We start from the raw sequence: 17,256 nt of genomic DNA on the forward strand, positions 1-17,256 counted from the left end.
CCCACACATAATGGTGGTATCTGTGTCAACACTGACACATCTTGAAGCGGTGGTGGTGGTTGATGTTATCCTGAAGGCTGGGCAGTTTGCTGTGAACAGTGGTCTGTTTTGAGGTCTGGTGGTGGTTTTAAGGAGAAGTGAAGGCAGAGGGAAGGTCTTGGCGAGGCGCTCATTCTCATTGAGGTGTTGCAGGCTGCGATGAACATAATATAGTTTCTCTCCTCCCCGGGAAGTACTGGACAATGGTTGCAACCTATTGGTTGCATCTTGGGTCTATCTCCTGAGGTGGTCATTATGGTTTCTTACTGTGGCACGCCGGAACTGGTGAGCGATGAGTTGAGTATCATATCCTAATTGTGAGGGTGCCCTTCACCTTCAAGAGTCTTTCACGTTCCTCCTTGCCTGAACACATGCTCTAAGTGTAGGGCATGGTTGTTTTAATATGTTTTGGGGGGGAGAAGTGCAACACAGTGAGGTTCTTCGGATCTTCAGGTGACCATCCTCCAAGGTGGATTTTGGGGTAAGCAACAATGCAGAGTGGCTGAGCAGAGGCTGATAACCAAGTTTAGCACCCATGAGGATGGCCTCAACTGACCTTTGGGTTCATGTGACACTACAGGTGATCCCTCCCTCCCAGTCACACAGACCCAGCCTGCACATACACAAGTTCCCTTCCTCATGAGCGTGTATACACACACACACTGAATTTGCTTTTGCACATACATTCTATTTTCACTCAAAAAGCACACCACCTGCAAGCAGTCTATTCATATAGCATTTTATAAATTCTCACTTTGGAATTAGAACCAGTCTGATTCAAGATTGGGATACAGACAGACTCTAACCTCACACCTTTAATACATTGAGCTGAGATGTCACTTTTTTAAAAAATAAAACCTTGAGTTATTTTGAGAATGTGAATTAAAAGTAGTTCTGGGATTTACATATTAATGAACAGAAACATGCAACCCATTCTAAAAGATGAAAGACTTGACAGCCATCTAGGTTTGTTCAATATATCATTTCAGTTGCATGACACTGATCATTTTATATATTCTGGGTCTTATGATCCTGTCCCAGCAGTTACCTGATGAAGGAGCAGTGCTCCGAAAGCCAGTGCTTCCAAACTCTGGACTATAACCCGGTATTGTGATTTTTTTTTTAACATTAAAATTCTTATAACTACTTCGAAGACTTCAACTGATGTTTTATCCTTTTTAGCAGACATGCTGTGGAATCACGTTTGAGGGATCAAAAAAAAGTGAGTAAAGGTAAACTGAGGTAAGTAGCAAAAGAATTAGAAACTAGGTAAGGAAACATTCTTTCTTACAGCACGCACGCACACAAACACCTCCGTTCCTGCCCAATGGCAGTGTATTAATGTAAGAGATCCAACTGGTCCAATAACACAGTCCAGCATGCCCTGACTTCCCGCCGCCCTGATTCCAGCGTGCCCCATAAGAACAAGTGTAAAACAAAATGGAAGATGCTGGAAACTCAGTTCTGAAAAAGGGTAAGTGTACTCGAAATGTTAATTTTGCTTTCTCTCCACAGATATTGCCAAGGCTGCTGGGTTTCTCCAGCAATTTGTCTTTTTGTCACAAAGACTAATGATAGAGACCAATTCCCAGGAAGATATACAAAGTCAGAAGTCTACAGCACAGAAAAAAGCCTTTCAGTCCATAGATTCTGCATCAGTCAGAAACCTCATCACTGTTCTGATATTAATAATAACACTTCAAATATTCTAACACTCAACGACACAAGTTACTATGGCTATTGCGAGGGTTCTGATTTTGTAAATAGATGCTCTTCAAAGAAAACCTACAAAGTTCATGTGGGACTGCAATGAAGTTGCTCAGCATTATTCTGAAGGTACACCCTCCTGCTGAACTCTTATGGTGCTGGAGAGACTCTGGAATTCATTCCAGCCTCATGGTATGCAGACAGCAATATTGACTTCCTGTAGATGATGCTCATTGTTCTACCTGGTGGTGGCCATATAATTCAGCCTTCATCCAGACAGGAGAAACCTGTCTGAAAGAGTGATTGACGTAGAAAATCTTAGAATCCCTACAGTGTGGAAACAGGCCCTTCACCCCAACAAGTCTGCAATGACCCTCAGCATATTCCACCCAAACCCAATCCCCTTTACTCCACCTATACCCCTGATTAATGCACCTAACCTTCACATCCCTGACCACTTGGGGTAACTTAGCATGACCAATACACCTAACCTGCACACCTTTGGACTGTGGGAGGAAAGCAGACCACCTGGAGGAAACCTACACACAGGGGGAGAATGTGCTGGGAGTGTCACACTGTTGGAGGAGATTTCTTCCAGTCATGAAACTAAACTAAGCCCCTGCCTCCGCTCTTAGGTGGAGATGAAGGAGAGGCTGGAATCGAACCCGGGTCCCTGGTGCTGAGAGGCAGCAGTGCTAACCACTCTGCCACCTGGAAACTCCAATCATTGTCTCGGTTTATCCTCCTCTCCCTCATGATTTATTTAGCTTTGTTTCTGCATTTGTAAGATCTACTTTCCAACAACTCTCTGGGTCAGATTTCTCCCAAACCATTGGTAATGTAGAAAACCCTGTATAGGAAGCCCTTGCGAGGATTCAAGTTCCTTCCTGAACTTCACACATATAGCCAGGGTGACTCTCTGGTGCAGTACTGAGGGAGTGTCACACTGTTGGAGGAGATTTCTTCCAGTCATGAAACTAAACCAAGCCCCTGCCTCCGCTCTTAGGTGGAGATGAAGGATCCTATGTTATTTTGGTGTCCTGGTCAACATACATCCTTCAACCACCTTCACAAAGCAAATAGCCTGATCATTTTTCACATTACTGTTTCTGGGAACTAGCTATATACAAATCGACTCATTCTCTGCATTACAATAATTCAAAAAATAATTTATTTAGAACATTAAAATGCTGTACAAATGAGAGTTTCTTCTATGGTCTCTTTATACAAATAGTCTTGGTGTATACAATTCTTTTTGCAAGGTTTGTAGGTCAGGTTGAGGTTTAGGGTGTAGGTTTGATATCCAGACATTTCATTACCTGGCTAGGTAACATCATCATCAGTGGTGACCTCCAAGTGAAGTGAAGCTGTTGTCTCCTGCTTTCTATTTATATGTTTCGCATGGAGGGGGTTCCTGGGGTTTGTGGTGATGTCATTTCCTATTCGTTTTCTGAGGGGTTGATAGATGGCCGCTAGATCTATGTGTTTGTTTATGGCATCAAAACAAAAATCTGGGTCCGCTATGTAGATGACACTTTTGTCATCATAAAATGAAACAAGATAGAGACATTTAACATCGTCAACAACACCCTCACGAGATCCAAGATGGCGGCAACTCAGCAAGTCTGAGTCTATAGTACTCCTCCCAAGACCTAGGCAAAGTGGGCCCACCACACCACACTCACCAGATCAACTAAAAATAGTTTTTATTTCATGTAATTAGTGGTTTAGTAATAAATTTATACAGTTCAGTCTCCTGTAAAAATGATTAGTGGTAAAAGAGCCCGCAGCTCTCAGCAGGCAGAAGCCCCTCCCCAGCTGCAGCAAAGGCATCCACAGCCGCCCCAGGGGACTTATCTACTGTGGCGAGCCTCGTGGAAATAATCTCCAAACTCGACACTAAGATCAATGCTTTCATAGAGTCCCGAAGTCGGTGGAATTCACTCGGCCATGCTACAAAAGCATGGCCAAGACATCGAAGAAATTGAATGCAGAGTCGGATGGGCGGAGCTAAAGGCCGCGACCTCCGAGGCCATTGCAGAATCGGCTGTGGATCGGATCCGGACTCTCGAGCAGCACCACACGGATGACTTTGAGAACAGAGGTCGTCGAAAAAATATTCGTTTGCTGGGCCTTCCCGAACGGGAAGAGGAAGGCCAGCTTACAGCGTTCCTTGAACAGTGGCTTCCGCAGTTATTGAATTTGAAGGCTGGATCAGACCAAGTAAGGGTAGAATGGGCCTACCGGGTCGCAATACGTGGGCCCGGCTCGAACCAGCGCCCACACCCGGTCCTGTTCCAGCTGCAGAGCTATAAGGTGAGGCAGATGCTTTTGGAAGCCTCCAGAAATCTTGGGAAAGATCCACAAGCCATGACTCAAAGGATCCAAGATTGTTATTTCAGGACTTTTCCCCAGCTTTGCTTCGAAAGAGGAAGGCAGTTGATGAAGCAAAGAAGTGTTTTAAGGGATTTAAACATTCAATACTCCTTGTGGTACCCAGCCAAACTATGCCTTAACCATGAGGGGTCCGTATTTAACTTCAGATCACTGGAGAAAGCCAAGGAACTTTTGGTCTCTTTTAGACAAACTGAGTTAATTGATGTTGTTTTGCCCTACCCCCAAACCCCGGTCTACCCCCAAACCCCGGTCTACCCCCACCCCCTTTTTTTTTCCTTTCATAATATTATACAGTAAGATAATCTCCGGGGGGGTGGGAAGACAGGCTTATTTATTTATCCCTTACCAGGGGGTCTAGTTAATGTAGATGGGGGGGGGAGGTGGCTACCTTATTTTATCTTTGTCCTTGGGAGCGGGGTTGTTTTTCCCCTGTTATTTTGTACTAATATCTTTATTTGCTGAGTCTGTAATTTTTATAGTCATATGATCATATATGGTATTAACATTACCAAATATATCCAGGTGTTGGTGTGGGTGGGGGGAGGGTGGGGGAAGGTGGGGGATAGGGTACTCACTGTTAGTTCTAGTTCAGTAGTATATTTGAATTTTCTTTATCCTATCGTGGGATGCCTGGGTCAAGGGTGGAGCACTGATTGGGAGAGGTTATGATGGGTTTTTTGGAAAGGAAGTGATGCCCCCTGGGAATAAGGGGGAAGATCTCCATTTAAATACGTTTTATACTTTTTTAACTATTTAGAAATTTTTTTTTCTATTATATTGATCTGAATGTACTTTTTGTGAATTTTATATGCTCTATACTCGGGATGTTTTGGATAAATACAGGTTTTGTTGTGATCTGATGTTAACACATTCCGAGCATTTATATCACTGCTCAATTTGTGTTATCTGTTGAAATTTTTTTTTTCTCTTGTATCATTAAAATTCTTACAACTAACCAGAGTGAATAAGGTAAGTTAAATGAGTAGTTAGTTGAGTTTTGTCTTTTTTCTTTTCCTCTTGGTATTTCTATTTTCTTGTCTGATAAATGATAACCAAAATCTAAGATTTAACTGTATATCAATATTTATACTTGGGTTTTTTTGGGGGGAAGGGGGTTAAAAAAACAACCCCCTACCGGCATAAAGTTCACCAAGGAGGAAGAAACCGACAACAAACTCACATTCCTAGACGTCACTGTCGAAAGTAAGGACAACGGAGAACTACAAACCTGCATATACAGAAAACCGACACACACTGACCAAATACTTAACTACACCAGCAACCATCCCAATACACACAAACAAAGTTGTATCAGAACACTATTCCAACGAGCTACCTCACACTGCAGCACAGACAAACTTCGGAAAACAGAGGAGAACCACCTATACAACGTATTCAAGAAGAATAGATACTCAAAAAATACAGTCCGCGGATTCCTCAAGAACAAACCACAACAAGCAGACCAACCACAGCCAGAAACCCTAACCACCTTACCATACATCAAAGAAGTTTCAGAAATGACAGCCAGACTACTAAGACCCCTCGGAATCCTAGTAGCACACAAACCCACTAACACTCTCAAACAAAAACTAACAAACTTAAAAGACCCAATACAACCCATGGACAAAACCACGTCATCTACAAAATTCCATGCAAGGACTGCCACAAACAGGAAGAAAGTTAGCCACCAGGATACACGAACACCAGCTAGCCACAAAAAGACATGACCCTCTCTCCCTTGTAGCCCTACACATGGATGAAATAAAACCATTTCGACTGGGACAACACATCTATCCCGGGACAGGCTAAGCAAAGACATGCCAGAGAATTCCTAGAGGCCTGGCACTCCAACCACAACGCCATAAACAAACACACAGATCTAGATGCCATCTATCTACCCCTCAGAAAACGAACAGGAAATGACATCATCAAAACCCCAGGAACTCCATCCAGGAGAAAGATATAAATAGAAAGCAGGAGACAACAGCTTCGCTTCACTTGACTTGGAGGTCGCCACTGATGATGTTACCTAGCCAGGTACTGAAACATCTGGATATCAAACCTACAGCTCAGCAAGCAAACCTACACCCTATACAATCCTTTCTTGAAGTTGTAGGTCAACAGTATGGAAGCTTCTGATAATTATTAAAGTTCTGAATCGGCAGTAAATGAAGCAGACTATAGCCAGCAGCCATTTCTGCCTATGAGAGTTCAGTCTCCGTGTCCTTGCAAAAGCTCTGTGTTCTCAAATACCTGACAAGAACAGCTTTTCAAATATCATTAAATCTTGTGAACATTGAGCCTGGTTATGAGCTCCTGCATTCAATCTAGGAGCGATGGGTCCTTGCACAACCTCTCCAGTCCCTCCACCATTCCACTATCAATCGCAAGACAGTCTGAGTGGGTTCAGGGGCTGACACTGGCACCTGGAAAACTGGACTTTATCTCAGCTCAGCAAGACCCGGGCAGACCAGGAACTTGGGTGGACCGGGAGTCCAAACTGGACAGAGGAGCTGCAGCACAGACGGAAAAGGCCACTTTGTACACTTCTCACTGTACTACTGTATCCCGGAAGTTGAGTAGGTGTGACAATAAACCCCAATTCTGAAGGTTTAAATTCTCTCACTCTGGTTGTTGTGAGATTGCCAGAAGAAAGGGGAGTTTTGAAATGGCCTGATATGTAGTCTGAGGTCATGCTATAAATTCAACCTGGATAATGAGGAAAAAAAATAAAGGCAGGTGCCCAGGATCAGAAACTAAGGAACAGGGGAGGGGGGGCTGATGGGATATCTGTGAAGCCCCACACAGTTTATCTGCCAACTAACATACACAGGTATCACATCATCAACTAAGGGGAAAATACAACTGAAACAGGAAATGCTTTTTGAGGATGTGGCTCAGACGAGTTGGAGTCTGTGCAGGTGAAGGGGATGAGGAACACCTTGTTTCCCCAAGTCCTGAGGCTGAGCAGTGAGGAGGGTGCACTAACTATTCATCCACAAAGCACTCCTACTCTACATCACTATCACTCTCTTTCTCCTCTTCTCCTTCCACAAGGTCAGCAAAGAAGTCACTTCCGGACCCAAAGGCCTTCCTGCTCAGGGATTCCAGCTTGCCACGTTTCTTCCTTCTCCTGTAGTCATCAACAACAACCTTATGCAGGTCAGAAATATCCCAAAATTTCACCTTCTGGTCATGGGCACAGCTGGCCAGGAATCGGCCCTCGTGGGATATGGCAATCTGTTCAATGGGCTCTCCCACGTGCTGCCCCACACTCCCAATCACTCGGTTTGGAAAAATATTCACAGCCCTGGAAAAGATGGAGAGACAGTGACTGCATCTCTGCCACGCAGTTTCAGGATCTCTCTCCCCTCCCCACTCACACATTGACAGCATCTGTCTCTCTCTCTCTCCCCCTCACACACAGTGATGGTGATCTCTCTCTCTCTCTCCCTCACACACAGTAACGAGGTCTCTTTCTCTTTCTCTCCCTTACACACAGTGATGGGGGTCTCTCTCTCTCTCTCTCTCCCCCCCCTCACACACAGTGATGGGGATCTCTCTCTCTCTCTCTCTCCCCCTCTCACACAGTGATGAGAATTTCTCTCTCTCTCCCTCACACACAGTAACGAGGTCTATCTCTCTCTCTCCCTCCCTCACACAGAGTGATGGGGTCTCTCTCTCTCTCTCTCTCTCTCTGTCACCTCCCCCCCGCCCCCAGCCCCCCCACACACACATAGTAACGAGGTCTCTCTCTCTCTCACACACACGCAGTGACGGGGTCTCTCTCTCACATACACACACACACACACACACACACACACACACACACACACACACACAGTGTAACAGGGTCTCTCCCTCTCCAAATCCCTATGTGCCTCACATACAGTGATTGCTCTCTCTCTCTCTCTCTCTCTCTCTCAGCCGTGCACGCACACAGTGACAGGTTGTCTGCATTTCACTCTTGCACAGGATCACATACCCTCACAGTTTTACAAAGACCCTCTCTTGCACATACACAGTCCCAGGGTCTCTCTTGCACAGTTTGTGGGGGTGGGGGTGGGGTGTGTGTGTGTGCGCGCGCATGTGGGGATGGGGTGGGGTGGTAAGTGTCAGGTGGGTGGGGATGCAGTGCAGGGAAGGGGCCTGGGAGCAAAGGGGTGGTGGGAGGCAGATGGGATCTCAATGTGTGCCGTGATTGAACAGTTTCCAAGCTGTGTGCTCTCACCTGATGACTCCATCCATTGAGGCTGTGCACAGAATCGTATCACTGACGGGAACAATACTGTCAATGGATTCTCCTGGCACCAGGAATCGATCGCTGGTGGCTCCAAACCCATCCCAGTTGAAGAGGTAGATCATTCCCGCAGTCGAACTGCAGACCACCTTACTGCCTCGCTAATCACAAACAGAAAGACGGACAGCAGTGAGGGAGGATGAGGATGAACAGGGTGCTGGCAGGGAGCTGCTGTGACCATAATAGACAGCTCATGAACTTTTCACCAAAGTCAAACAAAGAAGTCTCAGACCATGAGGATCTCACTGATGAACTTTACAATATCAGTTCAGCTTGTGAACCTGGACCATGCAGTTAGCCCAGAGCCTCTCTACCACACCCGCACACACAGTGACAGGGTGTCTCTGGCTCTGCTTCCTCATACAGCTGCTTGACCAGCAACTCAAAGGTTAGGAGATGAAATTCCAAACTGCCAAAAGGTATTTCATACCTTTTTCAAATATGCTAAATAAAATGCAAAAAAAAAAATTGTACCTGTTGGAAATCTGAAGCAAACACAGAATGCTTGAGAAACTCAGCAGGTCTGGCTGCACCGATGAAGTAGAAATAGAATGTCATAGTAGTGTGCCTTTAAGAGAGATGTGTTCTCTGCTGCAGAGGGGGTTTGTCACAGTGGTGGTGGAACGTCTGCTTCCTACAGGCAATTGGGAAACAGCTTTGGAGTTCTCCCTTGGTGGGTTTTTCAATTTAGACTAAAGATCATGTGTGGGTGGCCTCTGGGCTCATCCAGACCCAGGCAAGTTTTTAGTTTTGCGTTCAAATGGAAGAAGATTTCTGCTAGCTGCTGAGCTAAAAGCTTGGATTTCCAACCACTGAAGTGGAGTCCGAGATAGCAGGACTTTCTTATCAAAATCAAAAGGGCTATATTGTTTGTTTCTTCTTGACCACAGAGAGACTGAATCATAGCTGTTTTACTGAACTTCATTTTTACAAAAGGGTATGTTTATGGGATGCTCCCTCTATTGGAACAGTTAGGGTTTAGTGGAACAGTAAGATATTATCTTGTTAAGTTCTTCAATAGAGTTCTGCCTTTCTAAAAATATTTTTACTGTGTTGTAGAATAAAGTGTGTTTGATTAACGCCTTGCGGTGGACTAATCAAACCACATGTGGAACACAATGCCTTTAAATAAATATAAAAGTTAAGGTCAAGGCTATTTCCTTAAAATACTTTTTGGTGGGGGGGGGAAAGAGGGAGTGAATATGTCTGATCTGGTATGTCACAAGAATTAATGTTTTGAGTCGAAGAATTACCAGCATATATTGGACATTAACTGTTTCTAACTCCACAAATCTGCCGGACCTGAACTTCTCCAGCACTTTTTCCGTGTTTACTGAGTAAATATGTTGATCTGTTGGACAGGTACCAGGAAAATGAGCATGATCAACATGATATAAACCCCAGTGGTCACTGATGTTCTCCTATCCCTGGTGTGGGTGACTCCAGTCCCTGTAGGTTGGACACCGCAGCGGCACAAGATGGAGCTGAGCCCAATCAGAGAGTGCTGATCCTGTTGGCCATTACTTGGAGAGGGAGAGGTGCTCTCTTCCTTCCTAGTTGAGATCGCAAACTCCTCAGATTGAATACATTTCAGTTTTAAAAGGATTTACCTTCATTATAGCCAATGATGTAAGGTCACCATCCTGAAATTCCGACTGCAGGTCAAAACGGCGCCTCTTGATGTTAAAAACACACATCGTACCATCACCGCTGCAAAGACAAACAGACAGAACAATGTTTCAAACAGAGGAATAGGAGAGCAGTCAGGGAGGAAAACAAGAGGGAGGGAGAGAGGTGAACATGTAAACTACAAACAGTGCACAGCCTGCCATCCTGTCGGGTTTGCATAGTGGTTGGGAAGGACAGAGCAATCAGTCAACCCGAACAGCTCAGAAATCTAGAAACTTCCTCCCTCATCTCGGCCTAATGAGGCCTTGAAGAAGAGCTAAACGTACCACTGCACACTAGCTCAGTGGTTAGCACTGCTGCCTTTCAGCACCAGGGACCTGGGTTCGATTCCAGCCTCAGGCGACTGTCTGTGTGGAGTTTGCACATTGTCCCCGTGTCTGTGTGGGTTCCTCCCACTGTCCAAAGATGTGCAGCTTAGGTGTACTGGCCATGCTAAATTGCCCCATAGTGTTCAGGGATGTGTAGGCTCGGTACATTAGTTAGGAGTAAATATAGGGTATGGGTATGGGAATGGGTGTGGGTGGGATACTCTTGGGAGAGTCGGTGTGGACTTGTTTCCACACCGTAGGGATTCTGTGATTTACGAGAAGAATTACAATACAATACAGCACAGGAACAGGAAGCCTGCACCAATTCCTAATCCTAATACAGACCCACCACTTATCCCCCACGGCGGGGAGTTTCTATCCCTCTGTTCCACTCTCTCCATGTGTCTGTCAAGATACGTCTTACTGATGTAACTGCTTCCACCACCACCACTGGCAGTGCATTCCAGGCACCCACCAGCCTTTATAAGAAACATTCTCCCTGCACTTCTCTCCTCTCACTGTGACCCTTTGCCCTCGTGGAGTTGACATTTCACCCCTGGGAAAATGCCTCTGATTATCCATCCTATCACATAATTTTGTAGACCTGTATCAGGTCGCCCCTCAGCCTCCAGCTGCTCCCGAGTTGACTTGCAGCACAGTCTCTGGCTGAGCCTTCCTTTCGAGAATGCAAGTGGATTTGAGCAATGATGACCAGCCTGATGTTAAATAAACTGTTTCCTCCTTCCCCTTGTTCACTGCAAAGCCCTCACTCAGCAGGCTATTGCAGCTACCACATATGCAAAGCAAGATCCCACAAATACAATGGAACTGGAGGACTTGTATTTATTTTCCTAGGTTTCGTGTGAAACCAAATAATAACACCAACAAGAGAATTATGGGTAGAATGGGCAATGTTAATAGTGACTGCTGGTGGTTGTACAGCTGCTTGCTGGCAAAAAAACATCCCAAGGTAGGTTTATCAGACAAAAAAATGACATTGAGCCATGAGATGTTAGGGTAGGTTTTAAGGAAAGCAAAGGGGTTTATGAAGGTAATTCCAGAAAAGCTCAAACAGTTGAGTGACTAGTGGAGTGCCTCAGGGGTCAGTGCTGGGCCCATTACTATTTGTTATCTATATCAATGATTTGGATGAGAATGTACAAGGTTTCCTTAGTAAGTTTGCAGATGACACTAAAATAGGTGGTATCGTGGACAGTGAGGAAGGTTATCAGAAATTGCAGCAGGACCTTGATCAGCTGGGGAAGTGGGCCAAGAAATGGCAAATGGAGTTTAATATAGATGAGGTCTTGCATCTTGAAAAGTCAAGACAACGTAGGGGTTTCATGCTGAATGGTGGGTCCTTAAGGAGTGTAGTGGAACAGAGGGACCTTGGAGTTCAGGTTCACAGTTCTCTGAAAGTGGAATCACAGGTAGACAGGGCAGTGAGGAAGATATTTGGAACATTGGCCTTCATTGATCAGGGCACTGAGTTGGGAAGTTATGTTGCAGTTATAAAGGATGCTGGTGAGGCCACATTGGGAGTATTGTGTTCAGTTTTGGTCACCTTGCTATAGGAAGGATGTTATTAAACTGGAAAGAGTGTAGTAGACATTTACAAGGATGTTGCCTGGACTGAATGGTCTGAGTTATAGGGAGAGGTTGGACAAGCTAGGACTTCTTTCTTTAGCGTGTAGGAGACTGAGGGGGGAGTCTTTTAGAAGTGTATAAGATCATAAAAGGTAATGGTTAGGGTGAACGTACTCAGTCTTTTTCCCAGGCTTGGGGATTCGAGGACTGGAGGGCATCAGTTTAGGTTTAGAGGGGAAAGAATAAAACGGAACCTGAGGGGCAACTTTTTTTACACAGAGGGTGGTACACATATGGAATGAGCTGCCAGTGGAAGTGGTTGAAACAGGTACATTAACAACATTTAAAAGGCAGTTGGACAAATTCATGGGTAGGAAAGGATTAGAAGGATATGGGCCAAGTGCAGGGAAATGGGATTAGCGTGGATGGACACTTTGGTCGACATGGACCAGTTTTGGGCCAAAGAGCCTGTCTCACTGCTGTAGGTCTCCGTGACTCTATCTATAATGGGCACCAGAAACGGAAGAGTACAGAGCTGTCAGTTTGATGTTTATTGTGGATAACGAGTTAGAATCAGAGTGATACAGCATGGAGTCACTTCTTAAGAATGAGACTGCAGTGTACTTAGAAGTGCATGCCGAACATAATCCCAAACTAAACTAGTCTCAATTGTCTGCTACAGGCCCTCCAAACCTTTCTTATCCATGTACTTCTCCAAATATCTTTCAAACATTGTAATTGTACCCACATTCACCAGTTCCTCAGGATGTTCATTCCACACATACGCACCACCCTTTGTGTAAAATAAATTGCCCCTTAAATCTCCCTCCTCTCACCTTAAAAATGTCTCCTAGTCTTGAAATCCCTCCGAAGAAAAAGACACCTACCATTAACTCTGTCTATACGCTTCATTATTTTATAAGGTCACCTCTCAACTTCCTATGCTCCAGTGAAAACACTCTTAGCCTATCCAGATTTTCTTTCTAACTCCAACCTGCAATATCCTGGTAAATCTCTTCGGAACCCTCTCCAGTTTAGGAATATCCTCCCTATAACTGGGCGACCAGAACTGGACACAATATTCCACAAGAGGCCTCACCAATGTCCTTTCCAACCTCAACACGACTTCCCAACTCCTAGACTCAAAGGACTGACCAATGGAGTGCGCCAAACCCCTTTTTAACCATCCTGTCTATATGTGACACACACTTCAAAGAATTTTGTACCTGCACCCTTAGACCTACCTGTCCCTCCACCTACCTTTGTGTTATCTGCAACACTGTTCTCGGTTCCTTTGTTCAGATTGTTAATGCATAATGTGAATAGCTGTGGTGCCGACACTGACCCCTGTGGAACCTCGTGTTACTGGCTGCCATCCTAAAGAGCACTTTATTCGGATTCTCCACTTTTTGGCAGTCAGCCAATCCTCTATTCCCCCATGATCATTGTAATACAGCCTTTCTTCCATGCCTTTTCCCTCTCCGGATTTATTTTACTCCCCACATCCTGACCACTGCTAGGAGACTTGTACACAAGTTCTATCAGCGTCTTTTTTTCTTTTCCTTTCCATCTGCCTGTCTTTCGTAGGTCACGTGTCCTTGAATAGCTCCCAGCTGATCCCCTTACAACCACATCTCTGTGATACCCATATCATTGTACATGCCCATTTCAGTCTGTGCTACAAGTTCATTTACCTGGTTTCATATATTCCATGCAACATCCTCATTCCCACATCGACTGTCCCTCTTCTCATAGCTGTCCCCTTATCTGTTCTGCCTGAAGTTAGATTCCTGATTCTTTCCATACTTTCTGTCCTATTACCTGTTGTGGAAACTTTAATGTAGGCTGAGCCTTCCCCCCACTTTAACTTTTTCCAGAATTTTCCATGCAGCTGAAACCAAACCCCCAGGATTTAGTTTGAAGTTCTATCTGTTGAGCTTGGTTGTGCAATTCATGAGGACTCTCGCTCAGCTCCAGCAGGATTCAGCTGGAGCCAGTCCCATTGGAACAGCTCCATTCTTCCCCAGTGCTGCAGATTCACAGAGATTGTTCCTTCTTGTCGACAGCCTAGGACCCAAGGACACAATCTCATCATAAGCAGTCATCCATTTAGGACTGGGATGTGGATGAATTCCTTCTCAAAGGGGAGTACTGGATCTGTGTGATACTTTATTGAATCTTGCAGTCATACTCTGCTATTTTATACATTGTCCAATCTTCCAACCCTGCCTTCTATCCTTCAGCAATTGTATGCTGCTTTATCTTTAATATAGACTTTTTTTTGAGGGACTGCTGGACGACAGTAAATTGAAGGGTTAGGTTGATCTAATATTAAGATAAATGTTTGGCACAGCATCATGGGCCAAAGGGCCTGTACTGTTCTATGTTAACATTCTTTTTAGTTAACCTCAGGTAATATGTCCTCCCCTCCATCTTTCCTACCTTTTTGTCCTGCTTCAATGTCATGGATCAAATTAGATTAGATTAGATTAGATTCCCTACAGTGTGGAAACAGACCCTTCGGCCCAACAGGTCCACACCGACCCTCTAAACAGCAACCCACCCAGACCCATTCCCCTACACCTAACACTATGGGTAATTTAGCATGGCCAATTCACCTAACCTGCACATCTTTGGACGGTGGGAGGAATCTGCAGTACCTGGAGGAAACCCACACAGACACTGGGAGAATATGCAAACTCCACACAGACAGTTGCCTGAGGTAGGAATTGAATCTGGGTCCCTGTGCTGTGAGGCAGCAGTGCTAACCATTGAGCCACCTTCAATATTCAGTTCCCAATCTCTGTCATTCGGCAACCATGCCTCCGTAATGATGACTTGAGCATACTTATTCACTTGGAACTTTTCTCTCTCATTCAAATGTATCTGAAGTACCCTCTTAAGTATTTGTCACTGTATCTCTCAGCTGATTTCATGCCCAAATGACAGCCCTTATTTAACTATAAAATATTAATTTCATACCCACTCATCTCCCTGAAAACGGTTGTAAAATTCTACCTTATGACAATCACTGCTACCTCAGACTGCCTTCATTGTGAGGTTGTTAAATGAATCCTCTGTCATTGCACAACACCCACCTCCAGTCCAGGTCGCTGTCAGGCTGGCTCCAGGATGTGCTGTTTATACCGACTATCTCGAAAACCTCATCAAGGCTATGTTTATCCATCTGACTTTCTCAATCTATTCGCAAATTAAATCCCTCATTTTCCCAATGGTGGTGCCCAACAAATCTGAACCCACCTTTTCCCACCAGCCTTTTGACCAGTACATTTAATTCTTTCATCTGATTTTGGTGTGTGTGTGTGTGTGTGTGTGTGTGTGTGTGTGTGTGTGTGTGTGTGTAAGTAAGGAGGGGTGGGGGGGGTGGGGGGGGGGGGGGGAGAGAGGGGGTGGAGACAGGTTATATGAGGCCTGCATGAGGGCCCACAATTCCCTGCTACTGGATACAGTATTTGATTCACAATGTCTGTGCTAACTCTCTGCAATTGCCCCACATTGCGGCTGAATCACTCATCTTTTTTCTTCTCATTATTGCCCAATTCGTTTTTAAAGGGGTTGGATGAATCTGACAATGCATTCCAGATCCCACTTGAGGTGAAAAGAGTGTTCATCCCCACTGCCATGTCAGCATTGTATCTTTTGTTAGTCACTTTTAACTGGTGTCTTCCGCTGTCCAACGTCACCAACACAGTGAACACTGCCTCTGTTCCAACGTCTCATAATTATGAACCCCTCAATCAAATGTCATCTTAGCTTTCCCATCTTCAATGGGAAAGGCTTTGTACACCCAATAAAAGCAAATTACTACAGATATTGTTATTCTGAAATGAAGAACATAGGACTCAACTGAGTTATTCCCGGAAAACTTCAAGCTCCTCTTCCAAATGGGATCTTTTACATCCATAAGATCCTATTTAACATTTCAGTTGCAAGTCTGATAGCACAATAACGAGGGAATTGCACTGAGGATCAGGCATGATTATGTGCTTGGGTCTACAGAATGGGAGGTGCTGACAGAGGGGGACTGGCACTGAACCATAATGCAGTGCACTGCCCAGATAGCCTCATGTTCTCCAGCCTGAGTAATTCCCGTACCTGGTCGTGAGCAGAATCTTCTTGTTCTGGTCAATCGTGATGTCACTGATGTAGTCGTCATGGTTTTTCATCTCCATAAGTGAGGTTCCCTTTCGTAAGTCCCACACTTTCAATAAACCATTGTCGTCACCCGTGGCAAAGAGATTTTCATCGATCAGCTTCAAGCTATTAATGGCGGCACTACAGGGAAAACACCAACAGAGGCAGAGACAAAATGTCAGCCACAGGAGGGGGAGGAGTCAAAGGTCATAGGTCAGTCACAGGGAGTGAGCAGAGGACACAGGTCAAACAAGAGGAGTCAGTAGAGGTTACAGCTTAACTAACAGGAAAAAAAAGGCTGGGAATTAATTTGGCCAGTTCCTGAAACAAGGTGATAATAAATTGATGATTAACAACAAAAACTTTGGCATTGACAAAGAGATAGACCAAACAGACTGAGAAACAGCCACCTGTGAGAGAGTGAAATGAAACTCAGGGATGGGATCTGTGGAAAAGCATCCTGAGATGGAGATAGGCTTCCTGACCTTATTCTCAATCGCACATTCAACAACCCTCCCTCTGATACTCATTCTTCACCCACTGCTCACAGAAGGCCCAATGCCCCTAAATAATACCACCCCACTCCAGTTTGCCTTCTCCAGGCTGTTCATCACCCACATCACTTACCTGTGAGCTTTTGGAATCCTTGTAACCAATTTGCCTCTCTCGACATTGAGAATGTGAATCGATTTATCCTTGGAAACTGTGAAAAGCTCTGGAAGAGGAGAAACGGTGAATTCTGACAAGGTTGTAACATAAGATGCTCCAGCTGTACCAACTGACATATTAAGGGATTCCAATGTTCTTAATTTTAATAGAAGAATTAATAACATTGAAATCAAAAATGTAAAATAAATAAATAAATATTCATAATACTATTAAAAGATAAGATAAATTCCAGTAAATTCATACAGATATTCACATTTCAACATCAGTGTCACTCCAGGGCAGAGAGTCTGACAGCATTATTGAAGCACGTGAGTATCGGATGTCGTTACTGAAGGGCGTGAGTATCAAACGGTGTTACTGAAGGGCGTGAGTATCGGATGGTGTTACTGAAGGGTGTGAGTATCG

At 44.7% G+C, this 17,256-nt stretch overlaps 1 protein-coding gene across 4 annotated transcripts in view; it reads right to left on the reverse strand.

Moving 5' to 3' along the window:
• Nucleotides 1-4,386: 4,386 nt before the first annotated feature.
• wdr55 (WD repeat domain 55) overlaps nucleotides 4,387-17,256 on the reverse strand; it is a 29,192-nt gene continuing 16,322 nt past the window's right edge. For all 4 annotated transcript variants that reach the window (XM_072593729.1, XM_072593731.1, XM_072593730.1 and 1 more), the window contains exons 5-9: nucleotides 16,810-16,897; nucleotides 16,144-16,323; nucleotides 10,054-10,153; nucleotides 8,375-8,544; nucleotides 4,387-7,453 (exon numbers count right to left, since the gene is read on the reverse strand). In XM_072593729.1, coding sequence (XP_072449830.1) covers nucleotides 7,153-7,453; nucleotides 8,375-8,544; nucleotides 10,054-10,153; nucleotides 16,144-16,323; nucleotides 16,810-16,897 — 839 coding nt within the window. In that variant the 3' untranslated portion in view covers nucleotides 4,387-7,152. The remainder of the gene's footprint in view (nucleotides 7,454-8,374; nucleotides 8,545-10,053; nucleotides 10,154-16,143; nucleotides 16,324-16,809; nucleotides 16,898-17,256) is intronic.

Source organism: Chiloscyllium punctatum, chromosome 24 (genome assembly GCF_047496795.1).
Source record: "Chiloscyllium punctatum isolate Juve2018m chromosome 24, sChiPun1.3, whole genome shotgun sequence".
In the NCBI taxonomy this organism is placed as follows: domain Eukaryota; kingdom Metazoa; phylum Chordata; class Chondrichthyes; order Orectolobiformes; family Hemiscylliidae; genus Chiloscyllium; species Chiloscyllium punctatum.